At 42.8% G+C, this 27,236-nt stretch overlaps 1 protein-coding gene across 1 annotated transcript in view; it reads left to right on the top strand.

Annotated features, from left to right (window-relative positions):
- The first annotated feature begins 369 nt into the window (after positions 1-369).
- The window catches only part of LOC124798583 (cytochrome P450 6k1-like), a 146,711-nt gene continuing 119,844 nt past the window's right edge, over positions 370-27,236 (top strand). Inside the window, exons 1-2 of the mRNA XM_047262045.1 lie at positions 370-417; positions 22,131-22,357. Of these exons, the coding sequence (XP_047118001.1) occupies positions 22,138-22,357 (220 nt within the window). The 5' untranslated portion in view covers positions 370-417; positions 22,131-22,137. The remainder of the gene's footprint in view (positions 418-22,130; positions 22,358-27,236) is intronic.

The following is a 27,236-nucleotide window of genomic DNA, read 5'->3' as shown; positions in this document are numbered from 1 at the left end:
AGATGACCACAATTGGGTCGAAACCGGTCACCGGAATGAATAAATAATTTGTGATCAAGACTGTTATTTCATAGTAAATATTTACAATTACCCCAGATTGTGAACCATTGAGTTAGACGCTGAAATCTAAAGCTAGAGAGTGTCTGATAATCATGTACAGCCGTTTCCAGCTCAGTGACGTTTTCTTAAGGACAGCAGTTGTCGTTATCAGAAGCTTTGGTCTTCGCCGACGGGACAGAGTTGACCCGCGCTATAGCTAGCGTAATTTCGCAGCAGTGTCCCCACTCCCTCATTTCCCCACTCTCGGATGCTGTGCTGCGCGCCAGCTTACGGGTGTATAAAATAGTGACGCCGGACAAGAGCCGACTACTTTGCCACGGTTAGGTCAGCAATATTCGTTTCGATCTTTTTCAGAAGGTAAGTCGACTAACTACAATTTACTTACGTTCAGTTTCCGCAGGGTATCTTTTGGTTGATCAACATATGCTATTAAGAAGCATAATAATACACGCGTTGATTCACTTTATTAGTGTTCTTGTTCTACGTGAAGAATACGTATTGCAGACTTTCATTTGTATCTGTTATAGTTACCACTACCTTACAATTAGTTTTGAATTTGTTTTGCAAATTGGTAACTGAACTTTATAGATTTGGAGACTCTATCGAATTACAGTCCCTTAAAACCAGTTGTACTAGTTCTTACTAGTAGACGTTTTCAGATTTTAATTATTACATACACAGTACTTTGTTTCTGATCCTGCTGAAGATGCTACATTCCAGTTAAAGCACCACAATTTTATTAACTCCTGTGCATGGACACAAGGCGTCGCGCTTTATACTGAATCGATAATGATGATGATGATCATCATCAGTAAAGTATGAAGTTAGGAGAGATTGGTCGTTTAACTGTCAGAAGTAGGTGCACCTCTGAAAAGTAATCTTTCGCTTTTATTTTTTTTATGGTATTACTCTTTCTACCACACGTTGTAATGTTTCTTTACTTGCGAAACCATTACCACACACTAACCCAGTTTTTCGATACCGTAGATTAATGAATATTTTTCTACGTAATGTCTCATATTTTTCACTCTGTTCAAATTTGGTTCATTTTTATATGTAGGTACGTCGATATTTTAACACGTTGAAATCGATATAATATCAAGTGTGAATAGCTTTGTACTTATTGTTATCTTTGAGGCTGGCTTGTGACTTCTGGCGCGGAAGCGTACAGAGTAGTCAAGTTTTTTGTGTTGAATATAAACAGTCTTGACTTTGTATTGGAAATGAAAAGATGAGTCTGAGTTGCGGGCAATGAAAAATGTTGTGAGTTTTATTAAGAGCAGTAACGGCTGCGAAATAATACGATGAAGTAATGTTTTGAACATGCGAAAGTATAAAAAGTTTAATAAATGTGAATTTCTGTGAAAAGTAAGAATGAAGAATTATTTTCAAGTGACCATTGTTCAAAAAAGTATGAAGCACATTGCAATGAAAAACATAAATCATCAAATTAATACCGATAGCTTCGTAAGTTCTTCAAGTCGGCGTAGTTAACATCCGAGTGCCTTTCGCACCAGAAGCGACTGTCATGCTACCTAGACAACAATTTTAATTACGAGACAAAGCCAGAGCGAGATCGTCGTTGGATTGCAAATGCAAGATAAGTGTATTATTGTTAATTTCCTTCAGTGACTGTAATTAATTGATGTAGCAATACCTGCTCATGAAAGACCTTTCAGTTGCTCAATAATAATATCATACTTCGAGTGTGCGACGCGATGATTTTTGAACTAATTAACTGTTAGTGGAGATATTGTTATAACGGCAAGACCTGCTTTACGCAACTTCTGTTTCACGTAACTTATGGGACTTTCGTTGTAGCTAACCACCTCTTACTACGTATCTGTAACCAGATGGTTTGTCAAATGCGATAATTCATTTAACTGATCCTAATTACATTTAATGTGTAAATTGACTGCTTTGCAGAACAGTTGACAAATTTTAACCATAACCAAATATAATGAACGTTACCCATAGTAAATGAGAATAGGGTAAATCCACATTTTAGCGTCTCTTAATTTTTATACAGTATTTATTGTTCCCTGCAATATAAGGAAAGAAGCGGAGGAACATTCTAGCATATTATAGTTTTTCAAGTTATGATTTTTTATACTCAATATGATTATCTCAATTTTTTCGGTATTTTTATTTGAATTTCTTTTCGGAAATTGCATATTATGTATAAATTTTTCAATTTGTGTGTCACACTAACCCAGTACCGTGGCACTGGGACAAGACGACAGATCACAGTTTTTTTCTCCTTTGCTGATCATTGACATACGCCGCATTAATAAGCTTTGCTGAGAGGGGACATTTGAAAGCGAGATTTAGTGTTTTGACGTGTCCTTTCCTACGCTAGCTGTAAGTGCCTTGGCATCCATGAATGGCTGGACTTTCAACTTTGCTGATACTGATACCCTTCATATGATGCTTATGTCTTTGAGTTTTGTGAGAAGTCTTTCGACAGGATTCTGCTACCATAATCCCTGCATGCTTCACGCTTTGCCCCTTTGCTAGTCAAAAGCGTTTCACTTAACAAGTCTCTAGTTCCACTTGTATGACTTAGTTACATCGCTCTAGGCGTAGGTAGTGTTTTTATACGTTTCTTTACAGACGCCCTCTACCGTGAAAGTCGGTCAATTCACTAAGTTTTCTATTACGTACGTACCTATACAGTTCTTGACCAACAGAATGTACATACTACCAAGCTGAGGATTTCTCTAGAGTTTACGATTGCTTCTGAAAATGGAGGAAGATTATAGTATAATGTCCCATCGACAGGGTGGTTATTGGAGACGGAGTACAAACAAGTTCGAATTACGAAAGGATGAAGAAGGATGTCGGCCATACCCTTTTCAAAGGAACGACCCACGAATCTGGTGGATCGGTTTAGAGAATTCAAGGAAAACCTGAAGCTGGATGGTCGGATGGGACTAGTAGTAGGGCAACCTTAGCCTCAGGCCACTCTGCGTTGCTGCCATATTTATTCAAGACGGCGGCGATGATGTCATCTAAGTGGCGGCATGTAGAATTGGCAACATCGCATGACGTCATCCAAGATGGCGGATTTTGGTGGGAAAATAGGCCAATTGTGCTACGTCCACTAACCTAACCTCCAGAAAAAACGGCGGGAATTTTGAATTTTGGCGGGAAAATAGACCAATTGTGCGATGTCCACTAACCCAAGCCTCCAGAAGAAAAAATGGCGGGAAGTTTGAATTCCAAAACGATAATGCATGCAAAAACCGTACTTATCTTTATTATTATTATTAATTATCATTTATTAAAATTCATTATAGTTTATTGTTATTATTTATTATCATTTATTACTATTTATTATTATTACTGACCTGCCTCCACTAGAAAATTCCCTCCAAATTCAAATTCCAACACAATAATGGCTGCAAAACCCTACTTTTCTTTATTATTACTCATTATTATTCATTATCATTTATTAACATTCATTATCATTCATTGTCATTTTTTAGCATTCGTTATCATTTATTATCATTCATTATTATTTGTTATTATTATTATTATTATTATAATTATTATAGGGATACCTCCACTCGAAAATTGCGCCAAATTCAATTTCCAACACGATAATGTCTCGAAAACTGTACTTCTACTTATTATCATCATTTATTAATTATCAAGATGTCAGATTTTCTCGGCGAGAAAGCCATTTTACTTGCATCCATAACAAAATTCTATCACGAGTTCAAATCCCAACACCATAATCGATCACACGTACGAACTTTCTTCGTCACTTGTCTTTCTTCACTGGTAGCCTATCATAATCGCATCAAGCAATAAACTGCACTTATAGTAACATAAGTCACGTCCATTGATTTTGCAGGGGGGAAGGGACTGAAGACCTTATTTCAAGCAGTACGGTCATCACTTGTTCTCCAACACAGTCAGCACACGCATCTTTGATATCGCAGTGCAGTCGCCACGACGTCCACGCTCCAACTGAATTAGTTCAAATCCTCACCACCCCGTGGCCAGCATGCGGAAACACTTCCGACGCCTGTCACGTGAGGCGGCCAGAGACTCGCGCTGGACTGCCGGTACGCTGGGGGCGAGCCCAGCGATCGCTCCCACGTCGTAAACATGTTTTTGCTGTCACAGCGGTCCCTTGTCCGCTCACCTCCGCACGTTTCCCGCCAAAATTGTTTGCCTTGGAGCTGAATCACACAACGGTCGGCCTTTCCCTGCCACACTTTTGGCGCCAAAGTTGTTCTCCTCGTCACGTTCAAACTTGTCGATGCTGACCGCTCACCGTCCACCACATGTCCTTGTGCGAGGGAGAACGCAGTGCTACACTTTTGGCGGCAAAGTTTGCTCGACAGTGGAATCCGTCATCACTATATAACAGCAAGTTTGGTCCGCACTAGAACGCTCGCTAATTGACTCTCTCGCGCGCGCGTCATAACTGTACAATCGCTCAGCCGCCGCCCCGCTTACGTCACACACCCTCCGTACTCGCGACTGACATCGTTTTCTGTAAATACCTAAGTACTTAATTCATTTTCGTTTTTAATTATATTAAATAATTCAATTTATAATTTCATATACGTATGCAAATGTGTTCAACTACATAATTTCAACTACTTTTCGAGGACCAGATAGCCACCTCTCCCTAGGAACCAACGCCAAGTTTGAAATATGCCAGTAAACAAAGCTCACTTGTGCTCCCGCCACCAACCTAAGAAAATTGTTGCAAACCAAGCTCATCTTCACTAAAATAAGCAACCAGCACTCAACCTCTTCCTACACGTTTCGGGTAAAAGGACTCACCCTTCACTAGGCCCGTGGAAGGCTGACATAAGGCAGTTTCTGAACTCCAGTAGGGCACTACACATGGCTACACAATCACACCCACCAGGATATTCATTCCAATCCAGACCTCTAACTCCTCTACAGATAAATTTGTCCAGTTGTTTGTTGACTCACTCACAGTCTGACCAGATCGCAGTTTTTGCGCAAAAACCACTGAGACTGCGCTCTGCTGCTCTGGGAAGTAAGGAAGGGCTGCACTCCATTTATTTGGAGCCCTTTTATTTAGTCGTGGAGTATATTTGTCACAAAACACTCGCACTGATCCGACTGTGGTCATCTGACACAGGCCACAAACACGTAAACAACTCCTCATTTCACCACACAATAGCAAACAGCTCTGAAATAATGCAGTACACAATATCAGCAGACGAGCTCTGTACACTTAAACTCTCCAAATAAAGCAACTCACAGTGCACAGACATGCTCCCAAAATAGCGCAACACACGCGCCCAAACACCCCCAGCTGGCAAACCGACCAAAAGTCTCTGCTCGGCCTGCCCCAAACATGACCTCCACACAGTCGCATTCGCACCTAACACCAGAGAAATTCATATCGCCTATGCGCCTTAGATTACGCTCCAAGGCAGGCCGCGCGCTCGTGCGGTCGGCGGTGAAGGGGGTTCCAGAGTCTCCAGTCAAGTTCAGCTTCCGAGCGCTCGTGACAGCCGACCAGAAAGGGCACCCTCCTCTCAGACATGTGAAAGCTGCATTGTTCTTCTCATGTATACCGCCGGCGTCTCAGGTCTGGACCTGCCTTCACGTCTATTGTCAGAATAGCTCATAGTTCGTTGACACACACGATTAACGCAGCCGGGAAAACATTTACTACTCGCATGCAACCGAGATGGTGACGGAAAACCAATCACTCTCATCTGCGCTGCAGGCGCGTGTAATCATTGAGAACACTATTTATTTTTTCAAACAACTTATTTAATCATGCGGTATATCTGTCACACTATCACAAAACACCCACCCAGATGTGCCCTGGGCCATGTTGCACAGCCCACAGACACGCACTCAATCATAATTTCAGTACACACTATAGCAAACTGCTACTAAATAATTGCTCACACAGATGTGTAGATACGTCAGTACTCGTAAACTATCCTAATAACGCATAGCAGAGCCTGCAGATCCGCTCGCAAATGACTCAGCAGACGTGCGCAGGTAACCCCCACTCCGCACCCTGCCCACATGATCGTGAAGTCACCCATTCGTCAGATTTCAGACCTCGCACAGCCCCTGCTCGGCTTCCGCAAGCGTGAGTTGGCGCGGTCAATGCGCTCGTCAGCGGTCAATGCACACACTTACGTCCGCCAAGGACCGCAATCCCTCACAACCAAACGCGGGTGAAAGTCAACTAGATATATCAACGTACCAAAATTATCAAAGCGCAGCCTCCATACGCTAGACACATCACAGCAGGAGATTTCTTTACCTCCTATAACCCTGTAGCACACTGCGCATTGCTCCTCACACGACATTACACGGCCCTTTAATTAAACATAACCACACATCCCTGCACTCGCATCGTCGCTTGACCGGCCATCTAAAACCTTCTCAATATTATTCTTACTTTACAACATTTTTAAAAAAATAAGATCTAATGTATACCGTCCACCGCACCTAACCTCACACCCGTACCACAATCAACGTACGCAAACGTCCTCAACCCTATCTTGACACTCATATATCACCCCACAAACCATGCCCATCAATCAATTTACCATTCTCATCCCCTCTTTTCGAATTACAAACGTAGCCTCTATCTAAACACCAATCAACTCATCTTTCTCGCACTTTCAACAGTAAAATTAATTTTACATACACCCATAAATACCAAACGCAATTAAAGAGTCAAACTTTTATACAGAGCATCAAGCACATACGACACTCACACCAATATTCAAAGCCTGGTCCATATATACCACCTCCACCTTGAATTAAATATTATTACCATTGCACAACATTCTGCCAGCGCTCGATTTGTTCCTATTTTTTCCGCTCTTAACTGTTGTCACTAGCGGTCGAATATCACTATCTATAGATAGCATAAAGCCCACATAAAAATAAAATCTCGCCCCGCCGTTTAGAGACTCCTATATCCGAACACACAGCTTCATTCAACAATTATCCCTTGCTCTTATCTAATAACTCATCCATTAGGTCTGCAGGCAACGTCACCTCTTTCTTTCTTTCTTTCTTTCAGCAGCAGACAGCTATTTTTTTTTTACAGTGGTAGCTAAATTGCGCCATCAACTTAACATCACCATTCGCGAAACATATCTTCAAATACGTAAACACACTTACTCAATTACACAGCAGTCCCCCAGAGGACATGACCTTCAATATTACAGTTCTTAATCCAATAACCACCCAAACAAGTACTAAATGCTCAAACCGATCCCACAGCACCTTACAAAGCGAGTGTCCGAGTGCCGCCAGCGGCATGTCAAAGCCACATAGCTGTCCATCTAAACAGCCCCAGGACCAGAATGCTGAAGTGGGCTCTCCCTATACCTGCTCTCCAGCTATTGTCTAGCGGCCTACAGTGCACAAATGGATCCTGAGCAGCGCAGATCTCTATCTCCCCCTTGCATCTCCAACAGGACATGTAAACAGTGTCTCCCCCAGCAAGCAACCCGATGTCATACACCCTTCACTGACAATTTCCACTCACAAATTTTAAACACGCACATATATAAAACCATATTCACTCCTGCCAAAACTCACTGAATAATAAAAAAGCATTCTTCCTTTCTAAGCGTAGATGGGTATGCATTTATCTTCACCCATCTGATCTCTGCAATTTAAGTCGGAGAAAGACATATCTATTACCTTCTGCAACCTGTCTATAAACAGAACGATCTCAGTTACTACAACAGGACCATTCGCAGGAAATGCGCGCAGTGTTGTATGCCTCAACCTAGGTACAAGTACAACAGATGCTCAACACCCTATCATCTTTATCCTCTACCATCAAACAGTGAAACAGTCACGAAGGCACAAATGGGATCCACCTTCAGCGCAGACAAACGGAATTCACAATACTCCCCCAGAATAACTCAGAGTGCGACCATCCAAGAATTCCTAACGGCTCAGATCATATTAAATATACACACACTGCAGAGAGCCCTGGTCAGACTGTGAGTGAGTCAACAAATAACTGGACAAATTTATCTGTAGAGGAGTTAGGGGTCTGGTGGGTGTGGTTGCGTTGCCATGTGTAGTGCACTACTGGAGTTCAGAAACTGCCCTATGTCAGCCTTACATATCGAAACCTATGTGATGCAAAAGTTTCAAAAAGATATGTCCCAAATAAATAAAGTACACTCTTTCCACCTTCCATCAGCCTATGGACTGAAATTATTTCAGAAAATTAGGAGTTGTTTGGCTATTTGGACGTAAATGTTTTGCATTATTTACAAGCAGTTCGCATGACTGTAGGCTGTGCTTTCAGTTATTTTTAACTGTTTACAATTGTCAATTCTCTAGAGCGTTATAAATGAGTTATGTAGGAGTGTTGCAGTTCTGTGTGGTGTGGAATGTGGTGTCACCGCCAGACACCACCCTTGCTGGGTGGTAGCCTTTAAATGGGCCGCGGTCCGCTAGTATACGACGGACCCGCGTGTCGCCACTGTCAGTGATTGCAGACCGAGCGCCGCCACACGGTAGGTCTAGAGACACTTCCTAGCACTCGCCCCAGTTGTACAGCCGACTTTGCTAGAGATGGTTCACTGACAAATTACGCTTTCATTTGCCGAGACGATAGTTAGAATAGCCTTCAGCTACGTCATTTGCTACGACCTAGCAAGGCGCCATTATCAATTGCTATTTATCTTGTGATGCATGTACCATCAGACCGATGTTCACCAATTATGAATTAAAGTTAAGTATTCCAGCAGCTACGTATTATTTTTAAGAGACTCAATTCCCTTAACTGTTCCAGACTTCACGCCAGCCTGCGTGAGCTTAAACGCGTGCCTTTCGGCTACCGGTCATAGTGGCTTGGCACTCTTGCCATGTCGGTGGGATACATACACATACATACACTCCATTCCTAAATAAAGTAAATTGGTTCCTCCATCCATGGGCCTAGTGCAGGGTGAGTCCTTTTACCCGAAACGTGTAGGAAGAGGTTGAGTGCTGGTGGCTTAGTTTAATGAAAATGAGCTTGGTTTGCACCAATTTTGTTAGGTTGGTGGCGGGAGCACAAGTGAGCTTTGTTTACTGGCATATTTCAAACTTGGCGCTGGTTCCTAGGGAGAGGGGGCTGTACATTTATTCTACAGTTATTATGCACGCGACAGAGAGTCAATTAGCAAGCGTTCTAGTGTGGACCAAACGTGCTGTTATATAGTGATGACGGATTCCACTGTCCAGCAAACTTTGCCGCCAAAAGTGTAGCACTGCGTTCTCCCTCGCACAAGGACATGTGGTGGACGGTGAGCGGTCAGCATCGACAAGTTTGAACGTGACGAGGAAAACAACTTTGGCGCCAAAAGTGTGGCAGGGAAAGGCCGACCGTTGTGTGATTCAGCTCCAAGGCAAACAATTTTGGCGGGAAACGTGCGGAGGTGAGCGGACAAGGGACCGCTGTGACAGCAAAAACATGTTTACGACGTGGGAACGATCGCTGGGCTCGCCCCCAGCGTACCGGCAGTCCAGCACGAGTCTCTGGCCGCCTCACGTGACAGGCGTCGGAAGTGTTTCCACGTGCTGGCCAGGGGGTGGTGAGGATTTGAACTAATTCAGTTGGAGCGTGGACGTCGTGGCGACTGCACTGCGATATCAAAGATGCGTGTGCTGACTGCGTTGGAGAACAAGTGATGACCGTACTGCTTGAAATAAAGTCTTCAGTCCCTTCCCCCCCTGCAAAATCAATGGACGTGACTTATGTTACTATAAGTGCAGTTTATTGTTTGACGTGATTATGATAGGCTACCAGTGAAAAAAGATAAGTGACGAAGAAAGTTCGTATGTGTGATCAATTATGGTGTTGGGATTTGAAGTCGTGATAGATTTTTGTTATGGATGTACGAAAAATGGCTTTCTCGCCGAGAAAATCGGACATCTTGATAATTAAGAAATGATAATAATAATAAATAGAAGTACAGTTTTCGTGAAATTATCGTGTTGGGATTTGAATTTGGCGCAATTTTCGAGTGGAGGTATGCCTACAATAATAAATAATAATAAGAAGAAGAATAATAATAATAAGAAGAAGAAGAATAATAATAAATAATAATAATAATAATAATAAGAACTTCCCCCCATGAACCATGGACCTTGCCGTTGATGAGGAGGCTTGCATGCTTCAGCGATACAGATAGCCGTACCGTAGGTGCAACCACAACGGAGGGGTATCTGTTGAGAGGCCAGACAAACGTGTGGTTCCTGAAGAGGGGCAGCAGCCTTTTCAGTAGTTGCAAGGGCAACAGTCTGGATGATTGGCTGATGTGGCCTTGTAACAATAACCAAAACGGCCTTGCTGTGCTGGTACTGCGAACGGCTGAAAGCAAGGGGAAACTACAGCCGTAATTTTTCCCGAGGGCATGCAGCTTTACTGTATGATTACATGATGATGGCGTCCTCTTGGGTAAAATATTCCGGAGGTAAAATAGTCCCCCATTCGGATCTCCGGGCGGGGACTACTCAAGAGGATGTCGTTATCAGGAGAAAGAAAACTGGCGTTCTACGGATCGGAGCGTGGAATGTCAGATCCCTTAATCGGACAGGTAGGTTAGAAAATTTTAAAAGGGAAATGGATAGGTTGAAGTTAGATATAGTGGGAATTAGTGAAGTTCGGTGGCCGGAGGAACAAGACTTCTGGTCAGGTGACTACAGGGTTATAAACACAAAATCAAATAGGGGTAATGCAGGAGTAGGTTTAATAATGAATAGGAAAATAGGAATGCGGGTAAGCTACTACAAACAGCATAGTGAACGCATTATTGTGGCCAAGATAGATACGAAGCCCACACCTACTACAGTAGTACAAGTTTATATGCCAACTAGCTCTGCAGATGACGAAGAAATTGAAGAAATGTATGATGAAATAAAAGAAATTATTCAGATTGTGAAGGGAGACGAAAATTTAATAGTCATGGGTGACTGGAATTCGAGTGTAGGAAAAGGGAGAGAAGGAAACATAGTAGGTGAATATGGATTGGGGGACAGAAATGAAAGAGGAAGCCGCCTGGTAGAATTTTGCACAGAGCACAACATAATCATAACTAACACTTGGTTTAAGAATCATGAAAGAAGGTTATATACATGGAAGAACCCTGGACATACTAAAAGGTATCAGATAGATTATATAATGGTAAGACAGAGATTTAGGAACCAGGTTTTAAATTGTAAGACATTTCCAGGGGCAGATGTGGACTCTGACCACAATCTATTGGTTATGACCTGTAGATTAAAACTGAAGAAACTGCAAAAAGGTGGGAATTTAAGGAGATGGGACCTGGATAAACTAAAAGAACCAGAGGTTGTACAGAGATTCAGGGAGAGCATAAGGGAGCAATTGACAGGAATGGGGGAAATAAATACAGTAGAAGAAGAATGGGTAGCTTTGAGGGATGAAGTAGTGAAGGCAGCAGAGGATCAAGTAGGTAAAAAGACGAGGGCTAGTAGAAATCCTTGGGTAACAGAAGAAATATTGAATTTAATTGATGAAAGAAGAAAATATAAAAATGCAGTAAGTGAAACAGGCAAAAAGGAATACAAACGTCTCAAAAATGAGATCGACAGGAAGTGCAAAATGGCTAAGCAGGGATGGCTAGAGGACAAATGTAAGGATGTAGAGGCCTATCTCACTAGGGGTAAGATAGATACCGCCTACAGGAAAATTAAAGAGACCTTTGGAGATAAGAGAACGACTTGTATGAATATCAAGAGCTCAGATGGAAACCCAGTTCTAAGCAAAGAAGGGAAAGCAGAAAGGTGGAAGGAGTATATAGAGGGTCTATACAAGGGCGATGTACTTGAGGACAATATTATGGAAACGGAAGAGGATGTAGATGAAGATGAAATGGGAGGTATGATACTGCGTGAAGAGTTTGACAGAGCACTGAAAGACCTGAGTCGAAACAAGGCCCCCGTAGTAGACGATATTCCATTGGAACTACTGACGGCTGTGGGAGAGCCAGTCCTGACAAAACTCTACCATCTGGTGAGCAAGATGTATGAAACAGGCGAAATACCCTCAGACTTCAAGAAGAATATAATAATTCCAATCACAAAGAAAGTAGGTGTTGACAGATGTGAAAATTACCGAACTATCAGCTTAATAAGTCACAGCTGCAAAATACTAACACGAATTCTTTACAGACGAATGGAAAAACTAGTAGAAGCCAACCTCGGGGAAGATCAGTTTGGATTCCGTAGAAATACTGGAACACGTGAGGCAATACTGACCTTACGACTTATCTTAGAAGAAAGATTAAGGAAAGGCAAACCAACGTTTCTAGCATTTGTAGACTTAGAGAAAGCTTTTGAAAATGTTGACTGGAATACTCTATTTCAAATTCTAAAGGTGGCAGGGGTAAAATACAGGGAGCGAAAGGCTATTTACAATTTGTACAGAAACCAGATGGCAGTTATGAGTCGAGGGACATGAAAGGGAAGCAGTGGTTGGGAAGGGAGTAAGACAGGGTTGTAGCCTCTCCCCGATGTTGTTCAATCTGTATATTGAGCAAGCAGTAAAGGAAACAAAAGAAAAATTCGGAGTAGGTATTAAAATTCATGGAGAAGAAATAAAAACTTTGAGGTTCGCCGATGACATTGTAATTCTGTCAGAGACAGCAAAGGACTTGGAAGAGCAGTTGAATGGAATGGACAGTGTCTTGAAAGGAGGATATAAGATGAACATCAACAAAAGCAAAACAAGGATAATGGAATGTAGTAGAATTAAATCGGGTGATGTTGAGGGTATTAGATTAGGAAATGAGACACTTAAAGTAGTAAAGGAGTTTTGCTATTTGGGGAGCAAAATAACTGATGATGGTCGAAGTAGAGAGGATATAAAATGTAGGCTGGCAATGGCAAGGAAAGCGTTTCTGAAGAAGAGAAATTTGTTAACATCCAGTATTGATTTAAGTGTCAGGAAGTCATTTCTGAAAGTATTCGTATGGAGTGTAGCCATGTATGGAAGTGAAACATGGACGATAAATAGTTTGGACAAGAAGAGAATAGAAGCTTTCGAAATGTGGTGCTACAGAAGAATGCTGAAGATTAGATGGGTAGATCACATAACTAATGAGGAGGTATTGAATAAGATTGGGGAGGAGAGAAGTTTGTGGCACAACTTGACCAGAAGAAGGGATCGGTTGGTAGGACATGTTCTGAGGCATCAAGGGATCACCAATTTAGTATTGGAGGGCAGCGTGGAGGGTAAAAATCGTAGATGGAGACCAAGAGATGAATACACTAAGCAGATTCAGAAGGATGTAGGTTGCAGTATGTACCGGGAGATGAAAAAGCTTGCACAGGATAGAGTAGCATGGAGAGCTGCATCAAACCAGTCTCAGGACTGAAGACCACAACAACAACAACAACAACAACAACAAGAAATAATAATGAATGATAATAAATGATAATGAATGATAATAAGTGACAATGAATGATAATGAATGTTAACAAATGATAATGAATAATAATGAATAATAATAAAGAAAAGTAGGGTTTTGCAGCCATTATCATGTTGGAATTTGAATTTGGAGGGAAGTTTCTAGTGGAGGCAGGTCAATAATAATAATGAATAATAATAAATGATAATAAATAATAACAATAAACTATAATGAATGTTAATAAATGATAATTAATAATAATAATAAAGGTAAGTACGGTTTTTGTTTGCATTATCATGTTGGTATTCAAACTTCCCGCAATTTTTTCATCTGGAGGCTTGGGTTAGTGGACATCACACAATTGGTCTATTTTCCCGCCAAAATTCAAATTTCCCGCGTTTTTTTTCTGGAGGTTAGGTTAGTGGACGTAGCACAATGGGCCTGTTTTCCCGCCAAAATCGCCCACCTTGGATGACATCATGTGATGTTGCCAATTCTACATGCTGCCATCTTGGATGATGTCATCGCCGCCATCTTGAATAAGTATGGCAACAATGCAGAGAGGCCTGACGCATAGGTTGCCCTACTACTGGGAATATGAATTGTTGTTCTCCAGACTGCAAGTCCAGTGTGCTAATCACTGCGCCACCTCTCTCGCGTGGTTACGTCTCAGAATCCAGTTACAGGTTTTGCGCCCATCGGTGATACTGAGCCACGCCTAAAGAATCCCCCATGCAGGTTCAGTTTGCTTCTCAGTGGAATTCAGTTCCCTGTCTGCTGCGATGAGTACACCAACTTCCCTTCCCTTTAGTCTATCATTTCGATGTCCTCTCCGATTTACCTCTAAATGCTCACTGTTGTCACTTTCGGGTTTCAACCAACTTTCTGTAGATAGTAGGCCTGTTCTACTGCTTTTAGAAGCAATTCAAACCTTGGAACTTTGTTTCTAACATTTCGGTCGTTGATTGCGAGGGCTGTAGCAGTCTCATCCGTCAACCCGACACACAGTCAGCTACCTGATCAGCAGCTTCTGATTTGTGCGTTCACCTGTCTGATTTCCGATTTAGATACTATACTACCTTGTCATAGAACCTCCAAATTCTCTGGTTCAGGCATTCCATTCGACTCAGTACCTAGGTGCCACGATCAGACCTGGGGATAATGCTGCAGACTGTGGACTGCGTTAACATTTCGTGAATCAGGCTGGACTTATCAACCTTCCTTGAATGTCACCGCGATGATACAGGTATGTCGAGTGAAACCAGTCTGCAGGGATCTGGCCCTACTTACACCAATATCTGCAGTTGTCAGCTTCCTCTTGCCTCATCAGTTGCCGGAACAGTCTCTTCAGCATGCTGAATGAGGCCTCTAGATATACAAATAGTGCAGAAGGTGATGCTAACCAGCCCTTGCTGCCATTTCTCTCAGTGCCACCGACATTCGTCATACGTCCAAACTCCTAACGATTAACAGAGCCCTGCTCTCTTGCACTTGCTTTTCCCTGACACAGGACACAGCAGACTTTCCAAAAGGTAAAGTACTTCTCACTGGCTTCGTTTCAGTTTCCCTGGGAGACAGCACTTTTAAATTCTGCTTAAGGGGTGGGGTGTGGTGTGGGATTCCCAGCTCTCTTCGGACCGTATCTCCACCATTCAGGGTCCCAGAGCCCAGGATTAACATGCAACTAAAAGTCTGATAACTATATGAGTGGTGACAGACCACGTACGTCCTTTAGAGGACACGTTATCCATGGTGGAGTATATGATCTCAGGTCTCTGTGGCATCTCTGGTATGTGTATCTCGGTAGCACTTGCACCGCAGCATTTTTTCAGCAGCTTTCAATCACTTGACCACAGTCTGGGCGATTTCCAGCTGCTTATGAGCAGGAACTAATTGTTCTCAAGCACAAGCACAGGACTCACAGTGGAGCTGTAATGCAGCTGTTGCAATAGTTTACAGGACAGTAAACGAATAACTTGAAACTAAGCTTGCTGATTCTCTTTAAATTTCTGGATGTCTTAAGCTACATACATCACTGAAATGAAAACAACCAAGGAAGCTATTTCTGTTATAACAAGAGAAAAACGTGGAATAAAGGTCTATGCGTTTCCTGGTAATGTGACCATTTTTATCAAAAGTGCCACATACTATAACCAAACTCCATTAAATTAATAAACTCAGCCAGTATAAATTAATTGCCAGCTAGAAATGAGATGTTTAAAGTTAATGTTATAGATTGCCGTATCTACTTACCAAATTTACATAGTAATTTATTGTTCTGGGCGATTGTTTAAATGTGTAGTTGGCAATCCTGTTGACTGCATGTTGAGGAGAGGCCAGCCGAAATGGCGAGACCAAGTCAATGTCCAGCTATTAGATGGACCCATAGGTCTGACACTGCCAGTACGGCAGGGGAGGGAGAAGTCAGGTAGAAATTGTGCCCAGTATATTGCGTGCGGCCAAGCTTTGTTGGAGAAGCGCCGTCCGTTTTTCCGTCCTAAACAAAAGAAAGCTATTGCGTACCGTTTTTAATGTGGGGAGTCCACTGGCGCCAAAGAACTATGGCGGTTGCTAACAATGACTAGAGACACAGTATCGCAAAGCCCTGTGTCCTGCAATAAACCTGTATTATGGGAACCGAGAGAGGTGGTGGAGTGTTAAGCTGAGTTGACACACATTCGGAAGGACAACGGTTCAAATCATCTTCCGGCCATCCAGATTTAGGTTTCCTGTTATTTCCCTAAATCGCTCCAGGTAAATGCTGGGGTGGTTCCTTCGGAAGGGCACTGCCGCTTTCCTTTCCCATCCTTGAAACAGTCCGAGCTTGTGTTGCGTCCCTAATAACCTCGATGTCAACGGGCTGTTGAACACCAATCTTCCTTCCTTCCTTTCCTTTTGTATTGTGGGAAGAGCTAGGTCCAGGACTATGCAAAGATAAGACCTATGAAACAGAGTGAGAGAAGAGACAATCTGGATTTCTTGCACTTAAGAATATGGTATCCAGAACTATTAGGATAGTGCCAAGTTAACTGAATTGTTGCAGGTTCTACTAAGGAAGAGTAACAGCAGCTACCACTGGATAACATAAACAAATTCTGGAGTGGGGGAACCACAATAGTTTATGTGTTCTTGGAGAAGGCTTCGTTGGCTGAGACGCGAAATAGGATAGATGATGCGAGTCAGAAGTTGCCAGTTTCTGGGCTTTAGCACTAACAATCTGCACTGTTGTTTAATTGTATTCAAACTGAGTATGGAGGGAGATTGTTGCATTGTTCGAACGGATCCGATTGATCGTCACTAGAAAGAATCACTGACAAGGTAGAAGAAAAATTCTGCTTCTTGCTGGGAGCGCTCTGTGGAACTTACTTCCATCTGAGACTTGCTAGGGACGCTTCAGTCAGGAGACGGATTTCGATATCCAGCTCTGAGGGAGAGTACACGCCAGTGACAGAATTTTCAGCCACCACAGCCGCCGCCGGCTGGTGTGGACGTGCGGTTCTAGGCGCTTCAGTTTGGAACCGCGTGACCACTACGATCGCAGGTTCGAATCCTGCCTCGGGCATGGATGTGTGTGATGTCCTTAGGTTAGTTAGGTTTAAGTAGTTCTAAGTTCTAGGGGACTGATGACCATAGATGTTAAGTCCCATAGTTCTCAGAGCCATTTGAACCAACCACAGCCGGCATTCGCGGGCATTTAACGTTAAGGATGGTGATCAACTGGAGTGTTCGCAAATCGACTTTTAGGATTTACACAAAGATTTCGGACTGATTTATGACTTTCAAATTTCTAATTCATGTATATTTATTAGCAATCCTGAGTTCAATATGTGCTCAATCAAGAAAGTGGGTGCATACATGACTTCTTCTTGTAGTTCTTCCTTTCCTCTCTGATTAACATTCATCAATTACCGCGCAACTTTTGCGAATTTAGTTGTTTCCCCAAATGTTATGTTGACTTTAACATATTCACTTCAACTTTATTACCCAATCTTTGACAAGGTGTTGATACTTCGATTGCATAGCATCTTATTTTAAGAACGTTCCCCGTATTTGTACTCTTGCGTTTAACTTGAAATCTACAGAGAATTATAATAAAAAGTGTTTTACAATGATCATTGTTTTACCATATAGTGAGTTACAGCACCCATGTTTCACGTATGCCAGGGCCTTACCTGTTTAATAAATTCGATTCATTAAGTTACCCACAGGAATACACCTGAATTCAAGTGTTGCTATGGGGAGCAATCTGGTTATTAGTTAGGTCACCCAGAACAGATATTTCTGACTTCCACAGGAGTATGTCAATGGCTCAGCCATAGCCTCACACGTGCAGATACTTTCAGCTTTGAGCCTGGAACATTTTAAATTTTTAATTTTTAGAGCTTATGATCACTAACAGAATCACTTTATATATGTGACGATAAAAGAAAATTATGATGAATGGAATCAATATACACGCATGTTGATAGGCGAAATTAAATTTAACATGATATTATAGTTATTGTATTCGCAGAGCAAACTACTGTGCTACAACTTACAGAGCGATCATACGGTGCACTTTCAACGATTCCTGAGAGAAAACCTATAGGAAAGCTGAAAAAGGTACAAATATGGCAGTAGTTAGGTAAATAGTTCCACTGCGATCAAGGACATTTCATTTTCCAAACCAGACACTGCTGTTAAAATTTGCACAACAAGCAAACGCCATTTGCAAAATATGTTCTATACGACATTCAAAAACACGCGAAAAATTTCAGATATATGTCTTGCTTCACATAGATGTTCAACGAAATTAACAAGAACGATTGTCTGAAGGACAATATCAGCGTAAAAATCGCATAGAGCTCAAATGTAGATTACAACCGATGTTCTAATACGAAATATATTTTCGCAGCATCAAACATCCGAAAGTACATGACATGCATGCATGCACATATGACGAAGTTTCAAACAATAGCCACAAAAAACATGATTGAATTTCATATAAAGTGTGGGTATTTAGATATTCGAAGCAAATTTTTATGACACACGTGATCTCACACAAAGGAAATACTGGAATTCGGCATAAAGCCGTAAAATGTAAAAGCCGTAGAATGCATGGAGTTTGCGCTTAGCTGGCTCGGTGACTTCTTCACAAGAGCGAAAAACATGAACTTTGTAGACGATCTGATCAGCAGCATCCGGTCTGCTATTCGTGGAAATTAATATGGGATGTATCCACCCTTCGCCTAGGACCGCTTGAACTCTGCTGAGAACAGTTTAACGCCATGACTGAACGTCTGTGGAGGTTTCGCAGTCCACTCTTCCTCAAGAGCGGAAACCAGAGAACGTAGTGGTGCCGAACGCTGGAGTGTCGTGAGAAGACTACACTTTAACTCATTCCGAACGTTTTACATGGGCTTCAGGTGGTGACTCTGGCCTGACCAGCGAATTTCATGGAGGTCATTGTCCATAAAAAATTGCTTCACAGATGCTGCTCTATGTGCGACAATCATCGTCTTCGAACTGTTCCTCTATGGCACGGAATATACAGTGCCGTAAAATGTGTTCATATTCTTACGCGTTTAGCGTTTTCTTAAGTGTTATAAAGGATTCATATTGTAACTACTAAACACACCCTCATACGGTAACACCAACTCCTCCATACTTCGCTGTTGGTCCCATGCACGATGACAAGTACTATTCTCTAGGCATTAGCCAAACCCAAACACTTCCAGCGGATTTCCACGTGTTATAACGTGATTCAGCACTCCAGATCTCTTGTTTTGAAGTCATCTACTGTTTAGTGGCGTCCCTCTTCACACAACTACAAGCATCACTTAACATTGACTACAGAGCTTATGACAGGTTGCTCAATGACTGTACCCCATTCATTTTGACTCTCTACGCAGAGTTTCTGTGCTAGATGGACTGCCGGTAACTCTTTGAAACTCAAGATACATTCCACAGAATTGATGAGATTTCTTACAGTAACACTCCGCAATGCTCGGCGGTCACCGTTCAGCAGTCATGAAGTCTTCCCAGTCTCTGTTTAGCAGTGGTTGTTCCTTCGCATTTACACTTCACAATCACATTATCAACCGTGGACTAGGGCAGCTTCAGAACGGTTGAAATGTCCTTGATGCATCTGTCACTCAGGTGACATCCAGCGACTAGTCCACTTCACATTCGCTGACCTCTTCTGGCGGACTCATTCTGTTGATACTGCTGCTCTGCTGACTACATAATACACTCATGCTCATAAATTAATGATAATTGCAAAATGTGGTGCCACACAACGTGGCACTACACAAAATTGTCGCTAATAGCATAGGCACAAAGGGAACACACACGACACAGATCTGTAAGTCCACGGTATTGGTGATAAGTTGAGAAAAACGTCCCGAAACACCTGTGCTACAAAACGCCATTGTTTCCTGCGCATATACCCCGACGTCAATATGGGATATAATCACCATGCACACGTACACAAGCCGCACAACGGCATTCTCTGGATCAGGTGTGTTATGTCCTAGCCAGTAATGCCAACCGAGCCCGCTGCCAAAAGGTTGGCAGCATCAAAGTCCGGACGCCGTCCGCATAAGCAGCGCCAGCGAGACAGCAAATCGCCGCAAGTCTGCGCGCGCCACCGCTGGCTTCTGGTTTCTTAAGCGCTGGAGTCGCGAGCGCTAGGACAGTTCTGTATTCGCCGCTCAGTTGTATACTCGCCACCGAATTGTGTACTTGCTAGTCAGTTGTGTGTTCATCGCAGCAGAGTTGTTGTCTGTCGTCAGCCGACGCTGACCTAGCCGCTCCGACTCGAACTAGACAGATTTCTGTAGACACGGAGTTCACTACTGTATTTCTGTATCTTCGTAATAAAGATAAGTACCGACTTTTATTTAATCAGAGTGTTTGGGTTTTCATCTTTCTGTTCACTGTTCCAGCGGACCGGTCGGCCCGCTATTAAAAGTGTGGCGGTGACTTCGTAAGCCATTTCTACAGCCAAGTGTTTGTCGCTACGAACTCCGCCACAAAAAGGTGGTCGAGCAGCTGTTGGGGTATAGCCTTCCATTCGTGCACCAGTGCCTGTCGGAGCTCCTGAAGTGTTAAAAAAAAAAAAATGTTCAAATGTGTGGAAGTCCTATGGGACTTAACTACTAAGGTCATCAGTCCCTAAGCTTACACACTACTTAACCTAAATTATCCTAAGGACGAACACACACACCCATGCCCGAGGGAAGACTCGAACCTTCGACGGGACCAGCCGCACAGTCCAGGACTGCAGCGCCCAAGACCGCTCGGCTGATCCCACGCGGCTCCTGAAGTGTCCTAGGGGTGTGAAGACGTGCAGCAATACGTCGACCGAGAGCATCCCAGACGTACTCGATAGGGTTTAGGTCTGGAGGAAACGCAGGCCGCTCCATTCGCCTGATCTGTTTCAAGGTACCCCTCCACGATGGCAGTTCGGTGGGGCCGTGCATTATCGTCCATCAGCAGGAAGGTTGGACCCACTGCATCCCTGAAAAGGCGGACATACTGGTGCAAAATGACGTCCCGATACACCTGACCTGTTATAGTTCCTCTGTCAAAGACATACAGGGGTGTACGTGCACCAATCATAATCCCACCCCACACCATCAAACCACGACCTCCATACAGATCCCTTTTAAGGACATTAAGGGTTTGGTATCTGGTTCCTCTTTCACGCCAGATGAAAACCCGGCGACAATCACTGTTCAGACTATACCTGGACTCGTCCGTTAACATAAGCTGGGACCACTGTTCCAATGACCATGTACCGTGTTCTTGACACCAGGCTTTATGGGGTCTCCTTTGACCAGGGGTCAGTGGAATGCACCTTGCAGGTCTCCGCGTGAGTAAACCATGTCTTTTCAGTCGTCTGTAGACTATGTGTCTGGAGACAACCGTTCCAGTGGCTGCGGTAAGGTTCCGAGCAAGGCTACCTGCAGTACTCCGTGGCCGTCTGCGAGCACTAGTGATATATCGGTCTTCTTGTGGTGTTGTACACTGTGGACGTCCCGTATACGTTTCCTGTCTGCTGGAATCGTTGCCATAATGTTGAGATCACACTTTGGGGCACACGGAGGGCTCGTGCTACGACCTGCTGTGTTTGACCAGCCTCCAGTCACCCTAGTATTCTACCCCTCATAACGTCATCAGTATGTGTTATTTGGGCCATTTTCAACACACAGGCACCATTAGCACGTCTGAAAACGTCTGCACACTTACTAGCTGCACCTGACTCTGACATGCACCAACACACCTCTTCGTATGTGGACTGCTGCCAGCGCCACCGTGCGACGACCGCATGAGTGTACTCTGCGCCGACTCTCGTGATAGCTAGTGGTCAATACCGTATTACACAGGGTGTCCGGATAATTTCGATCAGTTAGTGTAGCTTCAGTTTATCCCATTGAAAACAGCCAAAATCGTTGAGCAGAACAAAATTCTTCTTACACGTAAAACAGCTAGCCATGCACAGTGGAAGTCGAATAGCTTAAGAACAGTCAAACTCTGTTATAACAGTTCGTTTTCTTATCACAGACGTCATACGACAAAAACGCTGTTTTAGCTTTTTGGCAAGAGTGACAGCTGCAGTGGCGATGTGCTGTAAGGACTGTGGCGCTTAACATAACTCCTTGGTTACAGAGGCACGATGGGTGTGTACCTAGACGGATGGCTGGAGGAGCTGGTGATTTCCCTATCGGCTGTGCTGCTGGTAATCTATGTGCGCTTCCAGTGGGGGTACCAGTACTGGAAGAAGAAGGGCGTCCAATACGTGGAGCCGTCTGTCCCATTCGGCAACATGGGAAAGAGCATTTTGGGCCTGGAGAACTATGGAAACCTACTCCGTGACCTGTACGAAAAGACAAAAGGTGAGCATTCTCTTTAGTGCTGGATTAGTCAACAGGAGTAACCTCATTATTATTATTATTATTATTATTATTATTATTATTATAACGGATATAAATACAGAAAACTGCGACCCGTCAGTTCATGAAACAATGCTTATTCATATAATACAACTTTCGAACCTTTTCACGCTCATGTTCTGGTGGGATTAACACAGGCTACATGTTTATTTCTGTAGTGACATGCTGAGTAACGGCTCTGTACCATGAACATAGGAAAATATGTAGCCATATAAGCGTCGGTGTCGTGGCAGAAGTGCCTCCAACAGTTCTTCAGGGTTTCGTTCTATGTTCTAATTAAACCAACACTGGGGTTTCAAACTCCAGTGACGCTATAGAAAGTGTATCAGTTGTCAATTCGACCCTGGTGTCAATCTGCAAAGGTTTCTTTATGACGAAGCCCTAGTATTAACACTCCGGCAGGTGCGGCCGTATCCAATGACCTGTACTTCGCGAAAGGCAATGTTTCGCGACTGCACTAAACAAACATGCCGTTGATGTTCTAGGCAGCGATCGTTGACACTGAGTATTTTGTGTCCGATATACGATTCATCTGGATTTATGGAATTTTCAGACGTCCTTATAGTCTCAGGTCGTCAGTTGTTGGCTTGTGAGCTGCAGTTGTGCAACATCACTTCACTGGACATTATTTGCTGTCAAGTCCATTGAATGGTGCAGATTACATGGTGTTTATTTGGAACGTGATGACTCAGTGATTGCACGCTGCATCTTTCGTTGTCTACCAGAGTATGATGTTTCAACGCGAGGGTGCTCTATCTCACGCGGAAATTTATTAACTTAAGCTTATAATTAGCAGATATCCTCTTGTTGGTCATGAAGTGGCTGTCAAGTCTTATTGCCAGTGCTATTGTCAGATACCTCACATATGAATTTTGGATTTTTCCACAGGGTTACATGAAGTTGTAGGTGCATGAAACTAGGCTAAAAAACTCGAGAGGAGATGCCTGTCTCATTGTACAACAGACAAGACGGATATTTAAGAGAGGGCAGCACAGCCTTTGAGCTGTTGTACTGCAGTATTAAGACTGGCGGTCGCCTTGTTGAACATTTATTGCGAGCTAAAATTGTTATAAAGCATAAAATTTTATTGTCAATGACAAACAAAATACTCATTCATCTCCGACCCTTATTTCCTTACGTGAAAATACTTAATTTAACATTCTCTACCATCTGAAAGAGTTTGAACTCAAAGGTTTGGACATTCTGCGCACAAATCACACTTGAAATTAAAAAGCGCTGAATAGAAATTACATTATCTCCAAGACTCGCTGTTCCTGAACTGGGAGTCAACTGGAAGGGTGGTTCCATCTGTCAAGCAGGAAGACCAAACTAAGCGACTAGATGCGGCGTATGGAGATGATAACTGAGCAGTCAGTAAGAGGAAAGTTAGAGAACTGGCGCAGTAGCGAAGCCATAATGTCAGATGTGCAACCGAATAGGGTATTCAGCTCAGAAACGTCCACAGGTGCATAGATGATGGAATCAAGGTAACACTCGCTCCCCCCCCCCCCCCCCCCCACTCCCCCGCTGTTACGCAGGACATGGGCCAGTGTGACCATTGTGCAACTTTCCCAGAAAGCTCGAATACAGGAAACCTTTGTGCAAAATCAGTGGCAGATATCTATCTATTCGGCTATATAAAGGGAAGATCGTATAAGTTGTTGTTGGGTACAAGACGGCAGGTATCCATGGCTAGCCAGGGAATATTGGGTACAGTGAATCTGAGCCCCCCACGCTGTAGATTAAGTAGTGTGCATGTTAACAATGCTCATTCTCTGTTCTACATTGTTGGGTTGCTGAGTGCGAGGGAGAAACTTCTAAGTATGTTTGGAAGTTCGTACTTCCATACATGTTAGCTATGATTCCATTCTCTGTCTGGACTTCCTGATCAAACCTCACGCCAAAGCCGATTTACATCATCATAGAGTAGAACTGGATTGCACATCACTCAGTCCCAATTCTACTGCTGGAAGACCCAAACTGTCGCAAGCAACAACCGAGACATCGGATAAGCCAAGTGTACATGGTTTCTTAGACTCGATTCAGGGGATGTGATATTGAAAAACGCAGGAAAGCTGATGTGGATAAACATAGGAGCTTGTCTGCCAGTTAATGTTTTATGTGTGGTAGAGCCATTGCCACGTGATGAGGAAATGGATCAGGCACAATGTTATGTATGATGTAGTTTATCATATGTGCAGGAGGTTGATGGTATCAGAGTGGTACATGTCAGTATAGATGATTTTGGTTCACAGAATGTGAGGTTATCAACAGGTATACTCACAGTTCACTTAGAAATGTCAGAAGATTGATTATATAAGGAATTCGATGTAGAATAGTAGAAGCCAGGACAGTCTCTAAATTTTACTGCAGTAAGGGGGGACACACCCCACTTGAAAGGGAATGACAGAGTAACTATGGAAAAGTTACTGGATGAATATGCAGGATTGTTTAACCCATCTTGGCGATTGCCAACTACACCTCTGGTTCAGCACAGAATTTTCACAGGGAATAAGTCACTTGCATACAAGAAACCACACCGAGTCCCACATCATTACAGCCTGTGTTGGAGGAATTTGCTGATCAAGAACTTTGGGGTGAAATTATAGAAAAAGTACTAGTCCCTGTTCGGCACTAATAGAAATTGTGCCAAAATGTCCTTGGATGGAAAACGCACTTACAGCAGGTTTCTAAACCAACGAATGATCTTAGACAGCTGCCCCATGGCCCACAGGTGGAATCTGGCCCAATGCTGTTATTTCACCACCTTGGATTTATATAGTGGATTCCACATGCATGCAGGCATATCCAAATGAACAGACACTGTGGCGACCACAGCTGTTATGAAATACATTGACATATTGGCAATTGTGCATACAATCAACCATTAGCTGTAGAGCGGAATGACAACCATGAAAAATTATGCATATTCAAAGGTATATTGCATCATAATTGGGTATAACAACGGCTGTGCAATATTGTATTTAACCTCTGACACCAGGCAAACGACATTCAAGTAAAATGTCTTGCCTGTATGGCAATATATATAATGGACGTACAAGCACAGGCTGTAGACACATGGTTGACGACATGTGGAAGTTTGACCATGAGTCATGCACAGATAATCAAATGGCAATACAACCACTCATGATAAGCAGGAAATCTGTGTTCGAGTCCGGGTCCAGCACAAGTTTTCATTGTCGTTATTCCATTCTACAGCTGATGGTTGTCTAAATTCGCAACTGCGAATACATTGAAAGTAATGATTGGTTTACCTACATGATCACAATAGTATTCTCCAAGGACATTCAGGAACGCATTATGTGTCTGTGAGAAGTATTTGAACAGTGGCGTGCAGAATGGTCGACCCTCAGTTAACAGAAGTGCCACTACATACCGAAGTATGTCTGCTGTCTGGGCCCAACTGCTGATGAGGATGGTGCATTTACCAGTCAACAACTAGTACAAGCCATCAAATATTTCCCAGTGCCTAGCATGGTAAAGGTAGTACAATCACATCTCAGAATCACCAATTTCAATACAAGATACATCCCGAATTTTGCAGTTGTGGCAAGACCTCTCTGAGCACTTCTAAACAAAAACAAGAAAAGAGTAAATTTTCGCTTGGCTCTGGATTGTGAGGGATCATTTAAGTCGTTGAGGGAATTATTGAGCACTAGTCCCATCCTCAGTTTTCCTTACCATCAAAAACAGTAAATCTTGCCTTGTGACTTGAGCAGTCATACCTTTTGCTGTGTCTTAAGCTGAGAGGCAGATGGTAAAGAAACCATAGCCTATGCTTCCTTAAAACTAATTAAAGCAGAGGGATATTATTCAGTTACACAAAAGGAAATGCTGATGTTAATTTTTGGCATCACATATTTTCGATCTGCATGCAAGACATTTTAAGGTTTATAGTTGCTTCTGGGATTAACGGATCCTACAGTCTGTTTAACCCATTGGGCCTTACAGACAGGCAAATCTGATTTTGAGGCAGTTCATCATCCAGGAAAATCTTACAGCGTTGTGACCATGTTAAGTCACAGAATACATGCTGGAGACTGCAGTGGAATAGGCATGGAAGACTTGTAAAGAGCTCATGCGATTGCTCCTGATTGTCAGCAGTTCATGAAACAAGCACAGATCACCTCTGACAGTTTATTTCTTTACAAGCAAGCACGATGCGTTCGGCGCTTTGTTGTATCAGATAGTATAGACAAGAAAGTAATTAGGCAATTCTACAATTCCATCTTCGGTGGACATAGGACGAATGAGCCACAGATCACTGCAATGCAGAAATTACTGTGGCCATAGAGAAAACATTTTGAATGTTACATGAGAAATCATCCTCTTTACACACAAAGAGCTGTCTTGACCAGTCAGCAAATTACACTGCAAAAACTGATTGGGGCAGAGACGCCATAACAAATGACTGGAATTGATGTCCTATGTCCATTTGCACAAACATCAGCAGGGAACTGATATGTAGTAACCATCATCGATCAATTCGTGCATTCGTTGATTATGAATGCCATACCAAACCAACATGCAGAATCAGTGAATCCAATTTTGGTAAACCAATGGTTATTGAAATTTAGCATGCCACAGACGATAACAATTGATCAATAATTGATGAAGGCATGAACATTGTGTCAGGGTTATTGAATCACTTATGTCGACTATTACATACGAAGAAGTTCTGCATGAGTGCCCTTTACCCACAAGAAAACTGCACTATCGATAGAGTCCATAGGGCACTGAGACAATGCTAAGTTATTAGATAAAAAGTAGACACAACGATTGAAAAACTCTCCTAGACTTG

The sequence above is a fragment of the Schistocerca piceifrons genome, chromosome 5, assembly GCF_021461385.2.
Source record: "Schistocerca piceifrons isolate TAMUIC-IGC-003096 chromosome 5, iqSchPice1.1, whole genome shotgun sequence".
Lineage (NCBI taxonomy): Eukaryota > Metazoa > Arthropoda > Insecta > Orthoptera > Acrididae > Schistocerca > Schistocerca piceifrons.
Note: the sequence above shows the minus strand (reverse complement) of the source record. Positions and strands in the feature narration are given on the sequence as shown.